Consider the following 22,129-nt stretch of genomic DNA (forward strand, 5'->3'; position numbering starts at 1 on the left):
TGCTTTGAATGGTTATTGAGCATAAACTATCATCAGAATGGACGCATGTCCCCTGGAATGGCATGAAGGGACATATGAATCTTTAGCGCATCTGGCACGTAAATATTTTGCGACGCCAGCTACAACAGTGCCATGAGAATGCCTTTCCTCACTTTCAGGTGACATTGTAAAAAAGAAGCAGACAGCATTATCTCCTGCAAATGTAAACAAACTTGTTTGTCTGAGTGATTGGCTGAATAAGAAGTAGGACTGAGTGGACTTGCAGGCTCTAAAATTTTACATGGTTTTATTTTTGAATGCAGTTTTTTATACATAATTCTATGTTTGTAAGTTCAACTTTCATGATAAAGAAATTGCACTACAGTACTTGTATTAGTGAATTGAAAAATACTATTTCTTTTGTGTTTTTACAGCGCAAATACTTGAAATAAAAAATAAAGTGAGACTGTACACTTTGTATTCTGTGTTGTAATTGAAATCAATATATCTGAAAATGTAGAAAACATCCACAAATATTTAAATAAATGGTATTCTATTATTGTTAATTTTTTTAATCACTTGACAGCCCTAATATAAATATATATAATAGATGGTAACAGTGTGTGTGTGATAGCTCTGCAGTGCTGCTTTCTATTCAAAAGGAGCAATGAGCTTGAGCGATCTTGTGACACACCACAAACTTTTTCCAAAGCCTCCACTTCATTCATAGAGACAGCAAATGGTCAATAGCCCTTGTATTGAAGGACAATGTACACACTGAGGGTTGGACACACAAAAGTTAGGTGTGATGCTTAGCATAGGGTGACCAGATGTCCCAATTTTATAGGGACAGTCCCGATTTTTGGGTCTTTTTCTTCTATAGGCTCCTATTACCCCCCACCCTGTCCTGATTTTTTTCACACTTGCTGTCTGGTCACCCTAGCTTAGCATCATAATGCCTAAAATTTAGGTGCCTAGAAAATCACTGCAATTCACAAAGCATGAGTGCTAAGCACCACACCTCTCACATATGTAGGTGCCTACATCCATGCTGTAGGAAAGTGCCTGTTTTTGCTTGTGAATCTCAGCTGTGAACACTCTCCTGTAGTTAGGTTCCCATGCCATTTTAGCAAGAAGAGGAGGGAATGGTGGTGCCCACCTTATAGCTTTTAGCAAGTTGTTACTTGGGATGTGAGAGACCCAGGCTTAATTCCCCTGTCTATGCCAGAGGGTGAAGAGGACTTTAACAGGGGATCTCCAAGATCTCAAGAAAGTGGTCTAACCACTGAACTATGGGACATTCCGATGTGGGGCTCTGTCAGTCTGTCCCGTTGACGCTACGCCATGGTGAATAAAAAATTAAAGAGTGACTAGGCCAGAAACAGAGTGTGTGAGTGACTCTGTAGTCCAGGGGCTAGAGCTCCCATTTGGGAGGTGTGAGATACTGGATCCACTCCCCCTGCTCCAACCTGTCTTTAATTTCCACAGTATAACAGCTTCAACAGGAGAGCTTGAGTGAGCGAACCACAGTTTAGTGGTTCAAATACTCTCTCAAGAAGTGGGAAACATCCTTTCTCTCCCTGTAGCAAAGAGCGGGAATTGAACTTGGGTTTCCCATCCCAGGGGAGTGCTCTAATCAGTGGACTAAAAGTTATAAGGTTGGCACCATCATCTCCTGCTCCAGCTTGATTTTGAATGAGAGTTGATCTGGTAGGCAGCTTCTCAGCGCGCCTGTTGAATCAGGCCCTGGGCGTGATTTAAGTGGCTGAATGCCTCGCTTACTCCTGGTTCATCAACCGCTCTGGAGTTTTAGCAAGAGATAGATGTCTGGCCACCTAGAGCAAGGCAGCAGTGTGCATACCCGAGGCAAAACCAGAGGCAGCTAGGGAACTTTAACCCTGAAAGCGTAGGCGCCCAGTGAGTTTAGGCACCCAGAAGGTTCAGTGGCATTTGATGCATCGCAGTGGTCCTGAAACTAGGACTTAGGCATCTAACTTCTTTTGTGCATCCAGCCCTTACAGCCTTGTGGCTCTACTTAACCTATATATTTACATGACGAGCCATAACAACTTTAAAATAGCTTATCATATCAACTCACTTAAATTTCTCTGACAAGTGTCCATGTGCACAAAAATTGTTAAATTAACGAGACGGTTGTTCCACAAGTGGACACAGGCAGAGGAATTTTAAACTAGGAACTATACTCTTGCCTTTCCTTGTCTTGTTTCTAAGTTTATTGTGGAGGAGTCTTGCAGGCAGTTCTGCAGTAGTGAGAAACAAGGGGATCAGTTTTAAAATCTCAGCTTTAACTTTGATTGGCACTGGTGTGAATGGTTTGTCACAACCCGAACACGAGCTTTTTGTGTTGATGTTAATTTATGATGTGCTCCTGACTGTAGGTATTGAGAATATGACTGTCAGCTTGTGATGAATACGGTTCTGGCACAAACAAGGAGACTTAAACTACACAATAAATAAATAAAAGAAAATAAAGAAAATCACATTGCTGACTTTTTAAAAAAAATCACTAAAAACAAACATTTGGTATTTTCATGCTGGCTTTTTTTTATTATGGTGAAAAAGGGATTATTGTGGGAGTCAGATACTATGATGGGCATCAGGACAAAAACTGCTGACATATTTCTTTCCTAAAGTGCCCTCTCTGAGCGCATAGATTTAACTAGGCAAGGTCCAGACCTTTAGGTTTAGGCCAAAAATATTTTATGTAGGGATCTTGCAGCCTCTCACAGGGCTCTAACATGTCATTTTGGAAGCTCTTTGCCTAATTAGCGGTTTTGTGTGCTAATCAGTCCTGGCAAAAGACAAGTATCTTGGCAATCTACATTAGACATTAGCTACTACTATTTTGCCATTAGTGTAGAGCCAATAGTGTTCCTGAAACACTGACAAATTTGCTTTAAAAGTAGGATTTTGTTCCATCCAGGAGAACACTACTGGACAGCTTATTTTCCCACCAAGCAATACAAAGCTTCTAGAAGTAAACAAAGGACTAAGGGGGAGGGGAGAGATGAGGTCCTTTTAAAAGGTGTTTTGGTATATCCTTGGTGTCTGGTCCTGTGAGATTCAGGCCTCAAGTATCTTTTTCTCTGTCAGGTATTGTTGTATATGCCAAATTTTTCCTGATGGAGATAGTGAAATTTCTCAGTGGCTCAAATTCACAAAGGAAAAATGGCCTTACTGAGAACAGAACAACACGCATGCCCTAAGACGAACTGTACCCTGATGATAAGTATTATTTCATTATAGAATATTTTTTCTCTAAGTGGGCTGGATTGGCACCTTGCATTTCACCTGAAGTAATGAGAAATGGATAGTGTTGCAGCCCTGGGAGTAAAGCAAGGACTGAATTGTGGCAGAATAACAATTTGGACTCTGCTTCCCCCTTGTTCCATTGGGGCTGTAGCACCCTTTTCCTGGCATAGCTTCCTTTCCCCTCCAGACCAGCTCAGCTTAGCTGGCTGGTGCACTACTCACTCTCAATATGGAACAGTGAGTAGCAGTTCAGTGGTAGCTGCTCTTCTCCTGTTTATCTCTCTGAAGTTCATGAAGCTTTGTTGGAATACCTCTTTTCCTTTTAGGTTAAAGTGAGACTTTTCTAATAGAGTGCTTGGCCAGGAAGAGACAACAGTAGCCAAAGCGCCAACTTATAAAACAATCTGGGATCCCCATTGTTCTGTGAACTCCAAGAGACAAACAATGATCTCATCACAACACAGTAGGGGTGCTACACCAACACTGGGGAATTCAAACTGATGAGTCCTAATGAAGCGGAAATGTGATTTATAATATGAAAATTACTTTTTGGTGTATTGTTAAAGAACAACAGTGAGATCTCGTACATTCTTTGAATAGGAAAATCTCTCAATTTGATTCTTGTACTGTATTCATCCAAGTTCCTAGATGCATTTTACATTGATAAATGGACACAGAGCTGTTTCTTTAAGGCATAAAACTAGAGAAGATATGTCACTGAAAGTGATTGATTCAGTTTATGAATGATTTCAAGCCTCACAAATGCAAAGAGTGATATTTTGTATGAATTAATTTGGCACATGGGATGATGCTGTAATTAAATATTTCTTCTTAAATCTCTTCTACATTTTAATTAAAACAAGAATGCAGAGCTTTATTAGAAAAAAATGGCAGTCTTGCTGTGCTTATTCACTTTTCCTGCTAAAAATAAACATTTGTTTGGACTTTCTCAGTCAAGGTGAATACTAAGAGAGAGAAAAAAGGAAGAAATCAAGGATAAGGAATTTGCAAATTACTATTATTAATTGTGGTTAATGTGAAAACGCAATATCTTCATATCAGAGTTTCAAATGCTCTTGAAAAGTATGAAAAGTTTTAAGAACAATTATGGACCTGCTAATCTCTAACATTATTTTTAATTTGCACAATTTTGATTTATACGTATGCAAAGGAAGTAAATGAAGGCTGCATGATAGAAAATAAGAAAGCTTAGTAATTAAATCTGTATCCTAATGGAGAATTATGCTACGTTTCTATCCAGAGGAAATTTTGTAGCCAATCGATAAGCCTTAGAGGGTATGCAAAAAACAACATAAAGCTCTATTTCTGCAAACATTTAGGCACACAAGACAAGGTACTTATGTGCATAAGTGTTTGCAGGATATAGGCCTTATAGAAGACTTTAATGGTAATGGCAAAACAACCTTCATCGTACCAGCTGCACTTGGTGCAGCAGTTTATTTAACAGTATGAGATTTCAGGAAATGGAATGAATTCTTTCTAAATTAATGTACTGTTGATATTTCAAAAGAATGAAAGTGATTCAAACAACCACGAAGTTATTATTTTACAACATTTTTTTTTAACAGACAGAAGATGTGTATGGATGAAATAAACCTGTGGTCTGCATAACCCATCCTTTCTGCTCTGTAGCACATGAACCTTGGATTCATTGCAAGGTATAGAGAGATTAAAAATGTCTAAATAATCTTCTAGCATCAGATATAGTGGAATATTTTTATGGTACTAGCATTATGTGAATGAATACTAAGAACACCAAAGAGCATATAAAACATTGTTACAGTAACACACAAGCTGGCTGAGGAAAAGGGAAGACTTAACTTTGCTCCAAATAACACTCCACATTAGGGAGAGCTTTAGTGCTTATCATTCTTTAACCTGTCTAGTTAAATATCAAAAAGCTGTACTATATAGAATGGTGATTGAGCACTCATGATTGGCTAAAACCCAGAGCAATGATTAAAGGAAGAACAGTTACTTAAACATAAAATGGAGGACAGTTTTTACAGAACAATGAAGGCTGAAGAATACTTGCCAGAGGAATCCACTCGAAAACCAGTCCTGGGCGGCACTTGCTCTGAATAGGAAAATGGGGAATTAAAGATGAAATACGTTTCTCCAGACATTTAAAGACGTAGCGCCACTTTCTCTGTCATGATCTGAATTGTTAAAATGCAGTTGCTACCTTTTGTTAGATATGTTTCCTCCTACTTTTTAGTAGACTGATGTAGTTTAGCTAGATATAAATATTTATGTACCATCCAGTTCATTTCTTTGTAAAGTGTAACTGATAGTAAACTGGTAGCATCCCTTCAATGGAAGTGGCACTTGCCTTACACTGATGTTAATGTAATTGACATTGTAAATGTTAGCGGAAATGGCTATGTTTATTCATCAGCAAGCAACAGTAAAAGAGAAAGTTAAATGGCTGAAGCTAAAGGACTTAACCCTGCATTCACTGAAGTCAACTGCAAATCCCCTATTATCAGCAATGGGAGCAGGTGTTTGCAAAAGAGATTGGTATAACAACCAACAACAGGTGAACCTGGAGCAAACAGAAAGCTGAATTCACGTTCACAGCTCTTTTGCTCATCACAAACTGTTTTAACTGTGAACTCATTCTTTACAATCTCTGCTGAGCCCTGCAAGTGAATTGCAACCAGTTCTCATTTACTGGCCAACAACGGCTGGGTAAATCAGGCTCTTTTATATTCAATCTACCTTTTCTATAAAAGCCTGGTTTGTATTTGATGTTATAAGTGAAGTACCTTCTATCATATCAGTAGGAAAACCATTAAATGGAGAAGCATATGTTACTTTCCTGCGTTAAAAGCATCTCAGCATGGAAATATCCGAGAGCTCACACAAAGGATGAACTGGCTTTCTTGGAGCAGCTCCAGTCTATTGTGTATAATTAAAAATCTCTCATTGGAAAATACAGTATGATGATGTTCGCTTGAAAGTTGCTGATCAATATTACTGATACTCTTTTAGAAAGCATTTCCACATGATTGGCGGCATAGTATTAACTAGCACTCACTGACTGTGTTGCGAGATCAAGGCACAGCTGAGTGACACACGAAAGAAATATGTATATTGATGAAAGAAAGATTACTCTGGAGTGCTGTTTAGTTTATGTAATGGTTATTACTCAAACAAAAAGAGTGAGAATTTTTAAGGAAGCACATGCCTATAGTTTAAAAAGCTAGCTATTTAATATTTGTACTTTACATATAAATTTTATACTGTATTTTTTTTAGATTGGGATTTTCAAGACTTGGGATTTTCAAGACTTTCAATGGGATTCATGCTCCTAAGTCACTTAACACTAGATTCACAAGAGGAACATTGGTGCCTAACTGCCACTGAAGGTCTTTAAGTCCAACATTTAGATGCCACTGGCATTCACAAACCGCCCCCCCCAGCTGTCACCTAATCCTATAGATGCTTAAAGTTTCTAGGTGCCTAAGTTTCTGCCAGTGGGCATGTGCACAGCTATGTAAGCCTAGACATTCAGTGCCTAGCTCACACCCGAGCCTTGGTGGGATTCACAAATTAGACATTTGCTCACCTGTTTCACCTTTGGAGCCTGACATGGTAGGTATGGTCTGAGGCTGTCTTTGAGCATGCCTACAGGATCGGGTCCCACACAAAGCAGAGACTGAGGTGGTGCTGCCACTTCCACTCACGTACCCCAGTGGTTAGAGCACTTACCCAGGATGTAGGAGCTGCAGGCTCTAGTTCCTACTCTGTTTGCTTCAGAGCAGGAACTTGAATCTGTCTTCCCCTTCCCAAGTGAATGCCCTAACTCCCTTTTTGTTTTCAGTGTTGTGGTAGCCACGTGGGTCCCAGGATGTTAGAGATACAAGGTGGGTGAGATAAAATCTTTTACTGAATCTGTTGGTAATGGAGACAAGCTTTCAAGCTACACAGTCCTGAAGAAGATCAAAAGCTTGTCTCTTTTATCAACAGAAGTTGCTCCACTAAATGATATTATCTTTATATAAGTCCTTTTTGTGAACGTAGTCCTGAGGCCCAATCCCACCATCAATGCACAGTGAAACCTGTTTTAACATACAAGCAGCTGATGAAAAATCTCAGCTGCAATAACAGAGTTAGCAACCAAGGAAATGACTGTCAAAACTTGTTCTTAATGGAAGTGGTCTTCTAATGAATTCAGAGCTCACGACTGGGAGCAGGTGCATTTGAAACTAGTGCTACTCCACTACACACTAAGAGAAATGCTCTCTTCTATTTATTGCTTTTCTAGATTTTAATGGTATTTTTAGAAGAAACAGCTATTTAATGCATGGAAAACAATTTCGTCTTGATAGCCCCAATAATATTTTATTCATGGAGGTACCTACATTTTTTCTGTTGATCACACATCTAGAATTACTCTCTTAAATGGTTCTAAGATTGGATCATTTTGCATTGCTCATTTGTGCTTGTCAATTATCTTAGTACCATTCTATACTGGCCTCAAGAAGCATTCTGAATAAAGCTCTTAACTGTAACAAATTAGGCAGGAATTCACTTAGATAGGTTAACAGGGTCATGAATCTTAGTAAGGTCTCCTTGTTTCGAGGTCTTTTCATTTGTACAAGAGCCACCTCCTACTTTGGGTCCAGTTGAACATGTTTCTGCTGTAGTTTGTGTCCTTCAGAGCTAGTCTCTGTCAATCTCATCTGGCATTTGTTTCCGATCAATTAAGGTTCTTTTCTCTGGCTCTCTGTGGAACACTACACAATCTCACATTGCACTATTCATTTTTGCCCCAAATCAGCAGTGCATCCACTATTACTTACTTTCAGCTCATTCAGATCCTCATAGATTTGGAATACAGTGCTTTGCTACTTCTCAGGTGCTGAAGCAATCCTAAAGGGAAGTTGCTTAAATATATGCCTACCAAAAAGAGAAGTGAAAGATGCAGACCTTGGCACCTCTCTGACCACGTGAAAGAGTAATGTCCCTTTAGGAGGTTTCTCCTCCCTACACTAACCAATTCCTTACACACAACAGAGGATTTGTAATCATGTTACTGCCTCTTTGAAAAGGAAAATGCTACCATTAGGACATGTGGTCAGCTTGGAGCCTAGGTTCACACAGTCTGCAAAGTGCCAGCAACCAGCAGAGAGTATCTAATGAGGGAAGATCTTTAAGGACAGCAACCTGAAGAATTAATTTAAAAGGAACTCCCCTTTCATCAGCAACCCCCAGCCCCCATTTTTGGTTGCAGAGATATAAGTTTCTCTTTTCAAACTCACATAACTTTGTGCTTAAACAGACTCAGAAAACCCGAAGAACAGCAGATTCTAAGGTGAAGAGGAAGATACGAACTGAAGATCTTGCCCTTTTCTCCCCTCTATTTTCCCTCTCCCCTTCTCTAAATAATAAAATCTGTCAAAAATCACAGAAGAAAAAATTGTAATTTAGAAATATGCTAATGGCTATAGTAATCTGACTGATGAGGCTGTCTGCACCCAATATGTGTCCCTGCACTACAAGATTAATAGATGGGTTGGAATCGTCCTCACCCAATCAGATTGCATATTGTCATGTGCACATCAGCACTATAAAATTCCTTATGCATTTTATTGAAAACAATTTGCTGGAAATGTTAAATTTCACCAAAATATTCAGAGACCCTGGGCCATACTGAGCACTAGTGAGCTGTGAAATGTCCTTTTATAAAAAGCAAGACATTTTTAGATATAGGAGAATAACCTATTCATATGGCAGCTTTTAACCTTCCCTCTACTTACCATTACATTCTGGTCTCCATCCACCCTATCTTGGACTTCTCACACTACGACTTATCCCTTTGTCTACCAGGAAGTAAGGAAGCAGAGGAACTATTGGCAAAGGCCAGTATAAAGAGACCAGACTGCCCACTTCCACCACAATCAAAAGACTTCCATAGTACAGAAATAGGTAACAACAAATGTGGGATCTTTTTCATTGCATTCTACAATGTAAGAAAAGAAAACCTGCACACAAATGAGAGGGAAGTTGGATGGGGCATAATGAAGACCATAAACAATTTACTGATAAGTAAATTTTTCCCTTATCATGTGTCTTTCTTTTCCCCATCCTACAGCGTATTCATGGTATTAAGCTAATGTAGCAATACGAAGGAAGACACATAATCTTAATAATAAGCCATGAGACCTCAGGAGGAGGGCTTCTTTATTTTTTGAGCTTTAAACTCTTCTCTTTTTTGTGGCTCTCAATGCATACACCTCAGTAAATATATAATAGTAGAAAAAATGACAATAAGAATGCACAAGCTGAGACACCGATTTTACAGCAATTACTTAAAAGACATCCTGGTGTCTTCATCTTCCAAATAATAAAAGAGTTCAAGATAAATGAATGAAAAAGTTAGATGAAAAGTTAGCCATTCTCTTGGGTTTGTTTGGTCTTTTTTTCTCTTTCGGCAGATTTCAAAATGGTACCCAAATGGTTTAATAACAGGTTAAATGAAACCACCTTACAGTTTGTCACTTTTGCTATAGCCAGAAAATCCCACACTTTTGTAATCCATTTGTTCACAGATGGAGAATCTGATGTTGCCAATCTGCTGTAAGGTCTTATTTCTAACCATCGTAATGTGAAGTGAGATTTCCACAAATGTCTGGAAATTCAGAGGTGGGGCATAGGGCAGCCATAATATACATGTTCCTTATGACAAACTCCAGCTCATAAGAACGCTGTCTAGAGAACATGACCAATACTCACTCTATTTTAATGACAAGGCTTTGGTATGTTTGAATACTATTAATGCACATTATTTCAAATGTACAATATTAATATATAATCTTTAAAATGACCTGTTGCACTCTCTTGTCTCCCAGGGGAAACGCACATTCATAGGTCTTCTTCATGGTTGCTAATAGAGATTCTAATTCATTTTTAATTTATTTATTTTTAAGTATTGATATTTCCAAGAATGCTTTGAGATCTGCTTTCTGTTGGGTAAGTGTACATAGGAGGGCACCCAGCAAACAGCCTGAGAATGCCCCACTGCTGAGCAATTGGCTTTTTTAGCTCCACTTGCAACCAGATGTCTAGCTGAATGTCTTAACAGAAAAGTGGAGGAGAGAGATCCATTCTTAGCCACATGCTCCACCTGCTTCAAAGTTCTACCTTATACATGCATAAACAGTAAGAGCTAAGCAATTTGGTACTGCCTAAATGACCAAGAGGGGATTTTATGCTTGGAGGTATCTAAAACAGGAAAAAAACCAAGAATGGCTGAAAACAGCAGGTTCACATGGAAGTTCAAGTATACTTGGAGATAAAACATCTAATTTAAACAGTTGTATCTAGAGGAGGGGGAACATAATTGTAGGCTGTATCTTTCTAGTCAAAGTGCACATAGCCTGAAGAGGCAACAGCTGAAGACTGAGTTGTTTAGCTGCTCAAGGGAAAACACAATAAGCCTTGCTGAACTTAAATCCGAAGATTCAAAAGTAGAAATCATTTTGAAACAAGGGTTAGTCTGCTCCTGTCTCTGCAAAGACTGGAGAGATTGTGTATAGTCCACTACACAAAAACATTTGAGAGTAACACAGAAATCTTATGAAGCTATTCATCGGGTCAGGACAGCAGAAAGAAAGGAACTTATGTCTATGGTAAGTCTACCAGGCAGGTGAAAACTGGTTTGGGAACATGCAAGTATGGGTCTCTCAGGGCTATGGGGCACAGAAAAAATGCCCATTGACAAGACCACCCTGAAAAAGCCAATTCCTGCACCCAAAGGCAAGATAGAGAACACTAGAGACAGTATGCTTTCTTCAGGCCTGCTTATTATTGAGAAGATTGCAGGACTTGATAATTTCCCTGATTTATGTTGTACCTCTGCTCATAGGGGTCTCTGAAGCAGAAGCATTGACCAAGTAGACCATGTGAAGAAATTGCTTTCTGCGGCGAAAAGGAAAATGGGAAAGCTGTGAGTGAGAGGACCAAGAAGAATTAGAGAGTTAGTAATATGGTGATTGGTGCTGTATAAATATGATTATATAGACATACGTCCAAATGGATTCTTATGACAACTTCCAATGTTTAGAGATGTGAAGGTGAGGAGGCTTTTATCAGGGTGGGGCAGCAGAGGAGGAAGAGAGAAAGCACTGCTGTTGGTTTGAGATAGGCCATGCAGAAGTGGAGAAAGAGGAATGACCGTGCCCCCAGATATCTTTGGGCCCGAGAGCGATGGGATGACACTAGTGATGGCTCCAGAGAGAAGGTAGTTGTACTAATATTAGTAAAGTAAGAACACAGATAAAATCTCCCTCTATTATGAACAGACTGAGATAGGGAGTCATTGGAAAGAGTATGTTAGTGTCAGAATCCCACACCCAAGATGAATGGAAACCTTCACAATGTTTGGAAGGGAAGAACAGTTGGAAGTTCTGCTGTAATGAAGTTCTTGTTCCACTTAAAAGATCCATAACAGGTGCCCTGTGCCACATACAGTGGTAGGAGCTCAGGGGCTATTTTGTCCAGTGGGGAACTATGGACTGATGAGAGACAGCCATCATCACCTTGGAGGCCAGCATCTGGGCCAATCGGTACCTTCAGAGGAACTAAGAAAAACACCATAGTTTAATTGAACTCTTCTCTTGTGTATTGACCAAGGGAAGGGATCCAGAACAAAGGTTGATGCCAGGATCAATCCTACAAGAGGCAATTCTGATAGAAATTAACCTAACCACAAGGGACTCATGGAATTTCGTGAGGAGTAGCAGGATTCTGTCTCCCATCTCTGTGGCTTCTCCCACAGCCTGCTAGGTGGAGGAAGTACTGGGTGCTGGAATGGAGCTAGTCAGGTTCAAATGCTCATTTCTGATGCTTCCAATGAGCCCTTTGTGTGGAAGTAGCACTGTGAGGAAGCAGGTTTCAATGAGAGAAAAAGAACTAGGGAAGGGATGACTATAAGCAGCCTGGCATCAGAATCCTGAGACAAAGACAGTGAAGGAAACAATTGGCTGGATGCTCTCTGCCCATTTATGGACTTCAAGCAGAGCTAATTTTTATTTGTCTCTAGGACAAAGAAAGTCAGTCAGACTGCAGTGGAGGCAGACAATCTGGTCCCTTTACACTGGCTCATGCCTCCTTGCTTCCTGGTAGATGGAGCCATAACAGTGTAAGGGTATTGCACTGGCTAAGTTTGTCATGTCCAACTCTGCTGGTTGTTCTACATACTGCAGAGGAACGCATTACTGCGACCAGTTAAATGTAACTCCTTTAGCACAAATGGGCGAGTCCTATGCCTTCCTGTTGAAGGGTCAGGATTTTACGCTGCTGATCATCAGTGCTGAAGGTTGATACATAAGTTATCCACTGTAGGTTTGGGGAAGAGGAGATGTTTGGCAGTCGCTCAAAAGGGCCATTCTAGCAGCTGTGGCATCCCAGAGTGCAGGAAATTGTGAAGGGTCTGGCTATATACCTGCACTAGGGGATTTTCCTATGTTAGGGGAATTCTAAGCCAAATTTAAATTTGCTATTTGCTGCCAGAGTGGTGAGAAACAGAATTGGCAGGGTTGAATCTCTCTCTGTATATTTTATGCTTTTTGTTTAAAAGCAGATTATTTGTAGGCTACTAGGTTCATTTTGGTTGTTTTGAATTGAAGTTTGCAAGGTATGTGTCAGAGAGACAAGCTGTTGGTGAAAGAGACATTCTTTAGCGTTTACACAAAACTCTTCTTCAGGTCAGACGTGTGTAAGAACAATTAGACATTAACCCAAAAATAAAAATATAAGGGGTGGAATCCTGTCCCCACTAAGGTCAACAGCAAAACTCCCATTGATTTTATTGGAGCTAGGAACACGATAACATACTTCCCATTGACACCACTGAGAATTACTTATCCTGTGGGGAAAGGACTATCACTGCCTTGGATCCAGAACTGGGCATACTAGGATCCTTCCCTCTCTCTCACAGTCTCATCACCTCAACTTCATTCCACACTGTCCTCTCCTTCCCCTCTTCTCCCCTGCCCTGTCCCCCTCATCCTCCCTTCTCTTCCCTTTTCTTTCCATTCATCTGATGCCCTCCTGATTATCCCCGCTTTCCGCCCCCCCACACAATTGTGGAGCTAACCTGATGTTTGCTGCCATCACATTGTTCATTCTACTGGTGTTTCTACCCCTTCCCCCAGCCTGTGTCTGTCTTGTCTATTTAGAGTGCAAGCTCTTTGCGGGCAGGGACCATCTACCGCCCTGTGTTTGTATAGTGCCTTGCACAATGGAGCCCTGGTGCATGACTGAGACTACTAGACACTATGATGATAATAAAATAGCAGTAATAATATGTAATATGTATATTGCCATAGCATCTGGCTCACATTGTGCTGAGCGCTGAATAAACACATAGCAAGCAATTAATACTAACAAATATATTTTACATCAAGAGCTCCACCCTTGCTTCTTCTTAAAGTCAAGGGGAGGTTTTCCAATGAGTATAATGGGACTAGGATCATACCCCGGTGCCCTTTCCACATTTATACAGAAGGATCTGTTTGCCTAATGTTTCATGCACGCAATTTCCATTAGACTTATATCCACATCAAAAGGAGACTATAACCCATGACCTATTGCTTCAGTGATTAAATTTAAATTATATTCATTATATTGTTAAATTACCATTTATAAATGCATTCTATTTCCTGGTCTGCTACTGTAGGAGAAAATGCACTTGTGCAACTTTTTGTACAGTGTGAATTGTTTGAGAGAAAGGGATTGCTGCATCTTTAACACTGCCATTAGTGGTAAAACTGACTCTACATATTAACATAAATCTTTTGGGAACTACTTTACAATTTGGCAATCAAAATCACTTTTCATCCAGGTACTGGAGTGTTGATATTCTCATAATCCTATCTGAAAATGCTTTTGGTTATATTGTCAGCTCATATAACCAACAAAAATGTTTTGTAATGATGAGGAACTCTTTCTGAAAAGATGCACAGTACACGAATGATTTAATATGTGCCTCTTAAATTGGCCTCTCCGTTTAATATTTCTCTCTGATTCCAGAGGGTTTAATTCTATTTTGTAGCCACAAAATGTAAGAATTTTTCTATATCATAGATTGGAGTGGCAAAGGATGTGGAACAAAATTGTATGGTACAGAGGAGATATTCCACTGTAACTTAGTCACCTTAACTATATTGTAGAGAATAGTTTGATAACAGTAAGTCATACTTTACACTTATACAGTATCTTCATGATTTATCTCAAAGCACTTTGCAAAGGTTGTAAAGCATTCTCACTATTACAGAAGGAGCGACTGACCAACATAAGAGGCTAAATGACTTGCCAAACAGCACTTAGTAGTAGATCTGAAACTAGGACCCAGATCTCCTGACTCGTAGCCTCATGTTCAGTCCACTAGACCACAGCTGCCTCATGAAGAAAGGACTTCTAAGAATGATTTAAAAAATAAAATATAACTTATTTGAAAACTTTTCTTTGAAGTATTATAATGTATGCGACATCCTCAACAGAGATAATTAAACCACGCAAAAAAAGCCAGAGAAAAACTTTTAGTTGAAAAAAACACCGAAAAATGTTGGTTGAAAAAGTGAGGGGGGGGGAAATGTGTGGAAATTGTCTTTTAATTTTTTATCAAATGTTTAAACTTGTCCAGATTTCTAACCAGCTCTACTTGATAATGGCACAATTGTGATGTCCTTAGGCAGACAAATCACTGACTTGTGAGCTCTGATTGCTGCAGACCGTAGGACTGGCCCTAAGGGGAAAATGTGATGAATCGACAAACTTATTAAAAACTGAATTTTATTTGTGCTATAAAAGCATGACATTTAGGGAGTGTAGTGAGGCACAGTGGCCTCCTTCCAGACTGAAGAGCAAGAGACCACAACTGCACTACCCTTGATAGGTGGAGCTGAACCTCCCCCCTCCCCCGGAAGAACCAGGGCGAGGCAGGAAGTATAAAGGGAGGGCTTTGCAGCTCAGTTGGGCGGGAGCCAGCGGAGGAGATGGACACCTCTGTCTTGCGGCAACACCCATGAGCAGAACCTGTGTTCTGCTGCGCCCTGCCCCCAGAGGAAATGGACCCAGACGAGGAGTTGCCGGGACTACAGTCGGCTGTATACCCCAAGGAGCCCGAGGACCTGTGGAGGCCAGAGGTACTAAATCCCAGGGAGATAGGAAGTAGCCCAGGGGCAGCCGATGACTAGCCGGCTAAAGGGCTGACTACTTCTAGATGGCCATGTTGCGACTAGATCCCCGCTGACCCAGTGGCAGACCACTCTGCCACTGTTAGGGCCCTGGTCTGTGGTGGAGTAGGGCAGGCCTGTGTCCCCCTGCCACCCCAACCCCAGGATGGCCGACTCCCCACCTTAGGCCAGGAGGCCTGTGCTCTGTGAACATCCCTGCTAGCACCCTAGACTGGCTGCTGGGTGCTCAACCCTTGTTGGAATCCCCTAGACTGTGTGGGTGTTCACCCATACCTGAACCCCGAGACTGTGTGCACTTGTTGGCTGCTTGAGCCTCAAGCCTGAGGCTAAAGCCTATTCCTGCTCGACCCTGCCCAAAGAGCTAGAGCTTATTGACTCAGTGTATTTGCTGGCTGCCTGGGCCGGGAGCCATTAATTGGTGTCAGACCCAGCTGAGAGGCTGCGGGCTAAAGACTACATTGGGCACTGCCCCGCCCACGGGTAGGGACAGGAGCCCCAGACTATCATGGTGAGTTTGCCTGTGTTAGTCGGGCCCAGAACCATAGACTGTGTACGGCTTGGCTCTGCCGGAGCAGCCCGAGCCCGAAGGCTACCGCCCCTGACAACGAGGCAGAGCGGCCTCCCTCTGGACTGGAGAGCGAGGGACCACTACAAGGAGCCTAACCATTGCCTTTATTAATGGAACTTTCATGGTGACATATTGTCCATCAGTATAATGCTAGCTGGCAAATCTTCCCCATTGCTGATATTTTAAATCAAACCCAAACTGAGCACGTGTAGTGATACTTTAGAAGAAATAAAGGATGGGATTTGCATTAAAATAACAGTGCTTGAATTAAGTGCAATCCCCCAATCCTAGAAAAACTTTCATAACCCTGTAGGTGAAAGAGCTTTGATTTCCTTATTTTATTAAAGGTAATAATGCATTACATGGATATATGTACTATGTACATGTTTAAAGTGGATTCACAAGTTGTTGTGGACTTAGTTTTTTGTTCTTTTCCATTTTTGTCAAAATATTTGACAGCATAAGATTACAGCACAGTGATACCAGATACCAGACCCTCAGAGGCCCCCCTGCTGTCATGGTCCTGCTACACTGCGCCCCCAAAAAGGGTAATGGAGAAGTTGTCTAGAGTGGCTGTGTAGGACACAGCCAATCAGGGCCCAGCAGCCTAGTATAAGAATTGCTGCAGGGCCAGAGGCAGTTCAGTTCCTTGCTGGAGCTGTAGGAGTGTGGCTGGTGTGTGGCTGGCTGACAGAGCTATGGAACCCCAGACAGGGCAGCACTGCCAGAAGCCGGGGACAGTGAGAAGGAGCCCTGAGCTGGTTGCTGGGACTCCATTAGGACAAAGCCCTGAGGTAAAGGTGAAGGGAGTGTGGGGCTTTGGGAAAGTGGCCCAGGGAATTAGAGAAGCTGTGCGACATAGTTAAAGGGACACAGCCAATGGCTGCGATCTACAGGGTCCCCGGGCTTGGACCTGGAGTAGTGGCCGGGCCTGGGTCACCCCCCCATTAGCCACTGGTTGGAATTGGCCTGGACATTGAGGTACCCTAGAGGGGGAACTTAACTATAGTGGCCCAGGGTTGTAGCCAGGAAGCCCCAAGAAGGCAAAGTCATTGTCTCCAGGGAGGGAGCCCTGGGGCACTGCTCTATCCCAGAGCAGGGACAATCTGAGAGAGAGCATGCAGGTGTGTGCATTTGGCCAAGGCAGAGCTCATGAGAGGTGAATGCATCCTGTTACAAGCACACACTTATAAATGATGGATTTTTAATAACTGACAAGTACATTACTGCTACTTTGATCAGAAGAAAAAGCAACATGAGAGATTTAGAAAGCAGGAATTTTTGGCCTGCCGGTAAAAGCCGGAACAGTAGCTGTCCACATTTCACTTCTAATAAGAGCTTATCGCTAGTTGATCACATTCTTTCTACTGGCATTTCTGTGTCACCTCAGCAGCCTTGGATTACCACACCAATGACAGGACTCATGTATGTATCTTAACCACTGGAAAGAAACATTTCACCTTAACCCTTTCAGTAGAGTAAAGTACGATGGAATTTCTGTTGTAAATTGTTTGTACCATAAGGAACATTATGCCATATAGAGTCCTGACAACTTTTCACATCAGAGCTTGATTGATGTGTTAGTGCAGATGATGCTGGGCAAACTGTACCTCATAATCTATATATTTACAACAATCAGTATTCAATATAGAAAAGTAACTGAGGGAGGATGGGGAGAACTTACATAACATTTCATCCACACCATAGGAGAGTGTCTGTAAAGTGCTTTGAGATCTTCAGATGAAAGGAGCTACATAAATACAAAGTAGTACTAGTATGATATAAAGCTGAGCTCATCAAATAAATACAGATTAATTGTGAATATGAAAAAAATATCAAGTACGATCCCTTTCTTCCTAAATGATTCCACAACAGGATTAGCTGGATTTTTGGGGGGAAAATAAAACTTTTTCCCCTCATGTCATGCCATGAGGTTGAGGCAATGTCTATTTTGGGATGAGTGCTTTTTCTATAAATGTAATTAAACTTTTCTTTTAAACTTTAAGTGTAAGCATAATGAAGAGTATCAAACTGACACAACCATCTGCTATGAGGCTTGGTGTGTGTTATTTTGAAACCCTTTCCCCACCCCCGCAACCTCCACTTTAACTGACAATCCTTTGACTGGCTAACAGGTTCCCTGCACTTTGTTTCTCACATTGCCAGTTTGTTGATCTACAAGTATGAGTCACACTTTGGGTATAAGAGGTCCTGGATTCAAATCCCAGATAACCCCTTGCAGGGGCCTGAGTTGGTCCTATACCTTTAAATTAAAAGTGTGCATGGCTTAGTTGGCTAAATGTACCTGTCTAGCAGGGCTTACCTTCAGCTAGAACTGTCTGGATCAGAGCTCTGGTAAATACTTTCAAACCCACAGGACTTTCGGTGCGTCTCCTGGGGCAGAAGCCCTGAGCCCCAGTGCCTCCCGCAGGGCTGAAGCCCTGAGCCTCGGGGCTCCAGGAAATACTCTGTGAGAATTTACACCGTGCTGCCTAGTAACTATGAGATCCTAGGTTCAAATTTCAGCAGGGCCTGGAGTGGATTTCTAGGGATTATTAATTGGATGTTTTTCTAAAAGATCTGCTCTAGGAATTATTCTAAGAGTTCTGTGACCTGTGTTATACAGGAGGTCAGCCTAGATTATCACAGTGGTCCCTTCTGGCCTTGGAATTTATGAATCTATTACATAATACATTAATAAGGAAGGAAGAATAACCTGCTTGATGAATTCAAAGTGCTAAAGAGCTGTGTCCATGACATCCATAGAACTAAAATGGCAGAAAGAATGGAGACACTCCTGGGCTTAGAAGAATGATTTAAGGTTATGGGGGTAAGACTGTGGGAGGAAGAAATTTTCAATTATTAGGATTGGGGAATATGCACGTGCTTTCGGCTCTCAAGCGTTAAATAAAAAAAATTTGAAGGATGACATAAGCAAAGAAGAATGAATTAAAATTTGGGAAAACACTCGTATCAATATATCTTGTTCCAGTGATGCATGAAACACCAGAATGTTCCCAGCAAACTTGGAAGTACGGTTACTGTAGCCTTGTCTGCTTGCCTCATTTTGGGTCCAGTTTTGGTTCATGACTTCTATGTCTCTGTCTACAATTATCTATAATTTCCAATTGCCATTAGGGCAGAACTCAAGTGAAACTAAACATTTAAACAAATATGTTCAAGAAAGTCTACCCAGGATTGTTATCCCTTCCCCAGATAGGAACAACACTGGCCTGGCATATGCTACTGAACACAGTAGATTAGAATCACTCACCGAGCAGAAGGAGTGGTGAGCAAGGAGAACTAGAAATGTAGTCTAAGGACTCTCACCCATGAATGTATGTGGGTCAGAAGATTTTTTTTTGATGGATGACAAAAACTCCTTCTTGGTATAAAATCACCTATTTGGGGACAAATGCCCTACCCCAATGTTTATACTTGACTTTGGATTGTATACATATTTGAGTCATGTTCAGGGCTGAATATGAATTGATCTTGATATTTGCCTCCACTATTATTTAGCTCCAAAAATATGGAACTCTTCATACTGGAACCTAAGATGAAAGCAGATCTCATACCGTTCATTTATGTTTTTCCTGATTTTCACTGTATTTTTTTCAGTGTTGCCAAGTAATCAGTTTATAGTCTGCACTTTTTGGATCTTGCCATGATGGCTTCACCCCAAGAGGCTGCTCAGGCTCCGCTAAATTGAAAGCGCAGGGCTGTGCTAAAATACTTCATTTATTATAGAAACTACACATATGGGGAGCAATTATTTGCAAAGGGCTGCTCTCTCCTTCAAATGGTACATCAAGTCAAATATATTTTGAGCAGCAATGCTGAGTTACCAAAAATACTTGGTAATGATGGACGTCCGATGAAGTGGCTTTTAGCCCACGAAAGCTTATGCCCAAATACATTTGTTAGTCTCTAAGGTGCCAGAAGGACCCCTCGTTGTTTTTGCTGATACAGACTAACACGGCTACCACTCTGAAACCTGACTCCTTTTTTACTTTCACTTCTCTTTAGAGTCTTCCTCGGAAGACAGCACTTTGGAGAAAAACATATCAGCACTGACATTCTTTCTTGTCTTTTTTTTCCACTAAAGCCCTGAGAGAGAGTCGTGTTTAAAAACTGTTTGCAAACTTTGTTCAAATATGGCTCCACTAAGTCTTTTCTCAAATCTCCTTGGCTTAGTCCACACTGCAATCAAACTGACCCACATTTTCAAACAGTTTTCAAATACAGTATGTATCTCTCGCAAGTGTAGGTAGAAGCTCAAGTGCAATTTCTACAAGTACTACTGCCAGGAGGTTCAATCGAGAATAACTTTTCAGAACCGTGAAAGAGATTGGATTATTAATTAATATTTATTATCAGTATTGAAGTAACAGCCACAAGATGGTAGGCACTGTCCACATATGCATAGGAATACAGTTCCTGTCCTAAAGAGTTTATAATCTAAACACAAAATTTTCAAAAACAGATGCCTAAAATTAAATTAAATTCCCAAATCCATATATTCTGGATATTCGGCACTTCTGAAATCCAGGCAAGTTATTTATATACACCTCTACCTCGATATAACGCTGTCCTCGGGAGCCAAAAAATCTTACCGCGTTATAGGTGAAACTGTGCTATATTGAACTTGATTTGATCCGCTGGAGCGCGCAGCCCCGCCCCCCCAGAGCGCTGCTTTACCGCGTTATATCTGAATTAGTGTTATATCGGGCAGTGTTATAACGGGGTAGAGGTGTATATATGAACTTGGTAGCCCAACCTTAGGCACCCATTTTTGAAACTGGCCTAGGAAGACAAGCAAAATATGAAGGGTGAGATTCTGTGCTGCTTCTCTTACAATGCTGGGGAAGTTGGGACAGAAGTAGCTTCAAACTCCCAGGTTACTGATGGGCTACTAAGAATGCACAAAGTGCTACATGCCTATATGCCAGGGCTTGCATGAGAGAGTGCACAGGATATCCAAAGATGGTCCTATGCAAGGCCTGTACTTGAGAAATTCTTCACTGGCTTTAGAATCACGAAAAGGGCCATAGCTGGGTGAAAAATCTCACTCAAAGAGCGGGGAGGAGAAAGACACAATCAAACTGTGTATAATTTTCTATACACTGAGGCAATTCACCATTCCATTACATGTTTATCAGGCCCACTGTCTGTCATTTTGTGTAATAAATACTCAACTCAACTATACCCAACTACTCCCTAACCTATCCATTACTAATTGGCCAGTTTTTTGGAGGTAGCACAGAAGAAATAGATTACACGGAGGAAAAATTTGGTGGAAGAGAGAGTAGTGGCTTTATGGATCACTTCAGAAACATGTACTGTGCATATGGAGCTATGTGGAAGAAAGTGCAAAGATGGTACTGGGAAGAGCAGAGTAGGGAGCAGTCAAAACTAATATAATTGGCTGAGTGAAGGGGATGGCGGGTGGTGTGATAAGAGACAAGAACAGAGGATAAGGGAAGGGCAGAGATGTGAAACGCCTTGAAGGGTTGAACTTGATACATTGGAAAAGGGGTAGTCAGAGAAGGCATCTGGATAAAACATACAGAATGATTGGTGAGGGAAATGGTTTTGGCAGCAGCATTTTGAATGGAGTGTAGGTGTGTGATGTGGGCATAAGAAAGGCCAGAGAGGAGGTGGTTTCAGTAATCAAGAGTTTCAGCTGTGTGGACAGAAAGATGAAGTTGGCTCTGAGAGAAGTTATTGTGGAAGAGGTAGCAAGATTTGGGCACAGCCTGGGTGTGTACATCAATGGAGAGAGAATTGTCAAAGATAACTCCCAGGTCAAGGGCCTGGATGATGGAAGAATGATGACAAAGTGAAACAGTGCCAAAGAATGGAGAGAGTCTGTCATGGAATGTGGGGAGGAAGGGTAAGGAATTTAGTGCAAATTATCCTTGTGCGTAATTATGCTGCATGACTGAGGGTAGGTTTACACTTACCTTCCGGGTTGACGCAGTGAGTTCGACTTCTCGGAGTTCGAACTATCGCATCTGATCTAGACGCGATAGTTCGAACTCCGGAAGCGCTGCGGTCGACTCCGGTACTCCACCACTGC

General features: G+C 41.2%; 1 protein-coding gene across 23 annotated transcripts in view; it reads right to left on the minus strand.

Moving 5' to 3' along the window:
- MAGI2 (membrane associated guanylate kinase, WW and PDZ domain containing 2) overlaps positions 1–22,129 on the minus strand; it is a 1,074,597-nt gene that overhangs the window by 94,313 nt on the left and 958,155 nt on the right. For 19 of the 23 annotated variants that reach the window (XM_039518176.1, XM_039518126.1, XM_039518238.1 and 16 more), the window contains one exon: positions 5,309–5,350. The exons of the other annotated variants lie outside the window; for them this stretch is intronic. In XM_039518176.1, coding sequence (XP_039374110.1) covers positions 5,309–5,350 — 42 coding nt within the window. The remainder of the gene's footprint in view (positions 1–5,308; positions 5,351–22,129) is intronic. 23 annotated transcript variants of the gene reach the window in all.

The sequence above is a fragment of the Mauremys reevesii genome, linkage group 1, assembly GCF_016161935.1.
Source record: "Mauremys reevesii isolate NIE-2019 linkage group 1, ASM1616193v1, whole genome shotgun sequence".
NCBI lineage: Eukaryota > Metazoa > Chordata > Testudines > Geoemydidae > Mauremys > Mauremys reevesii.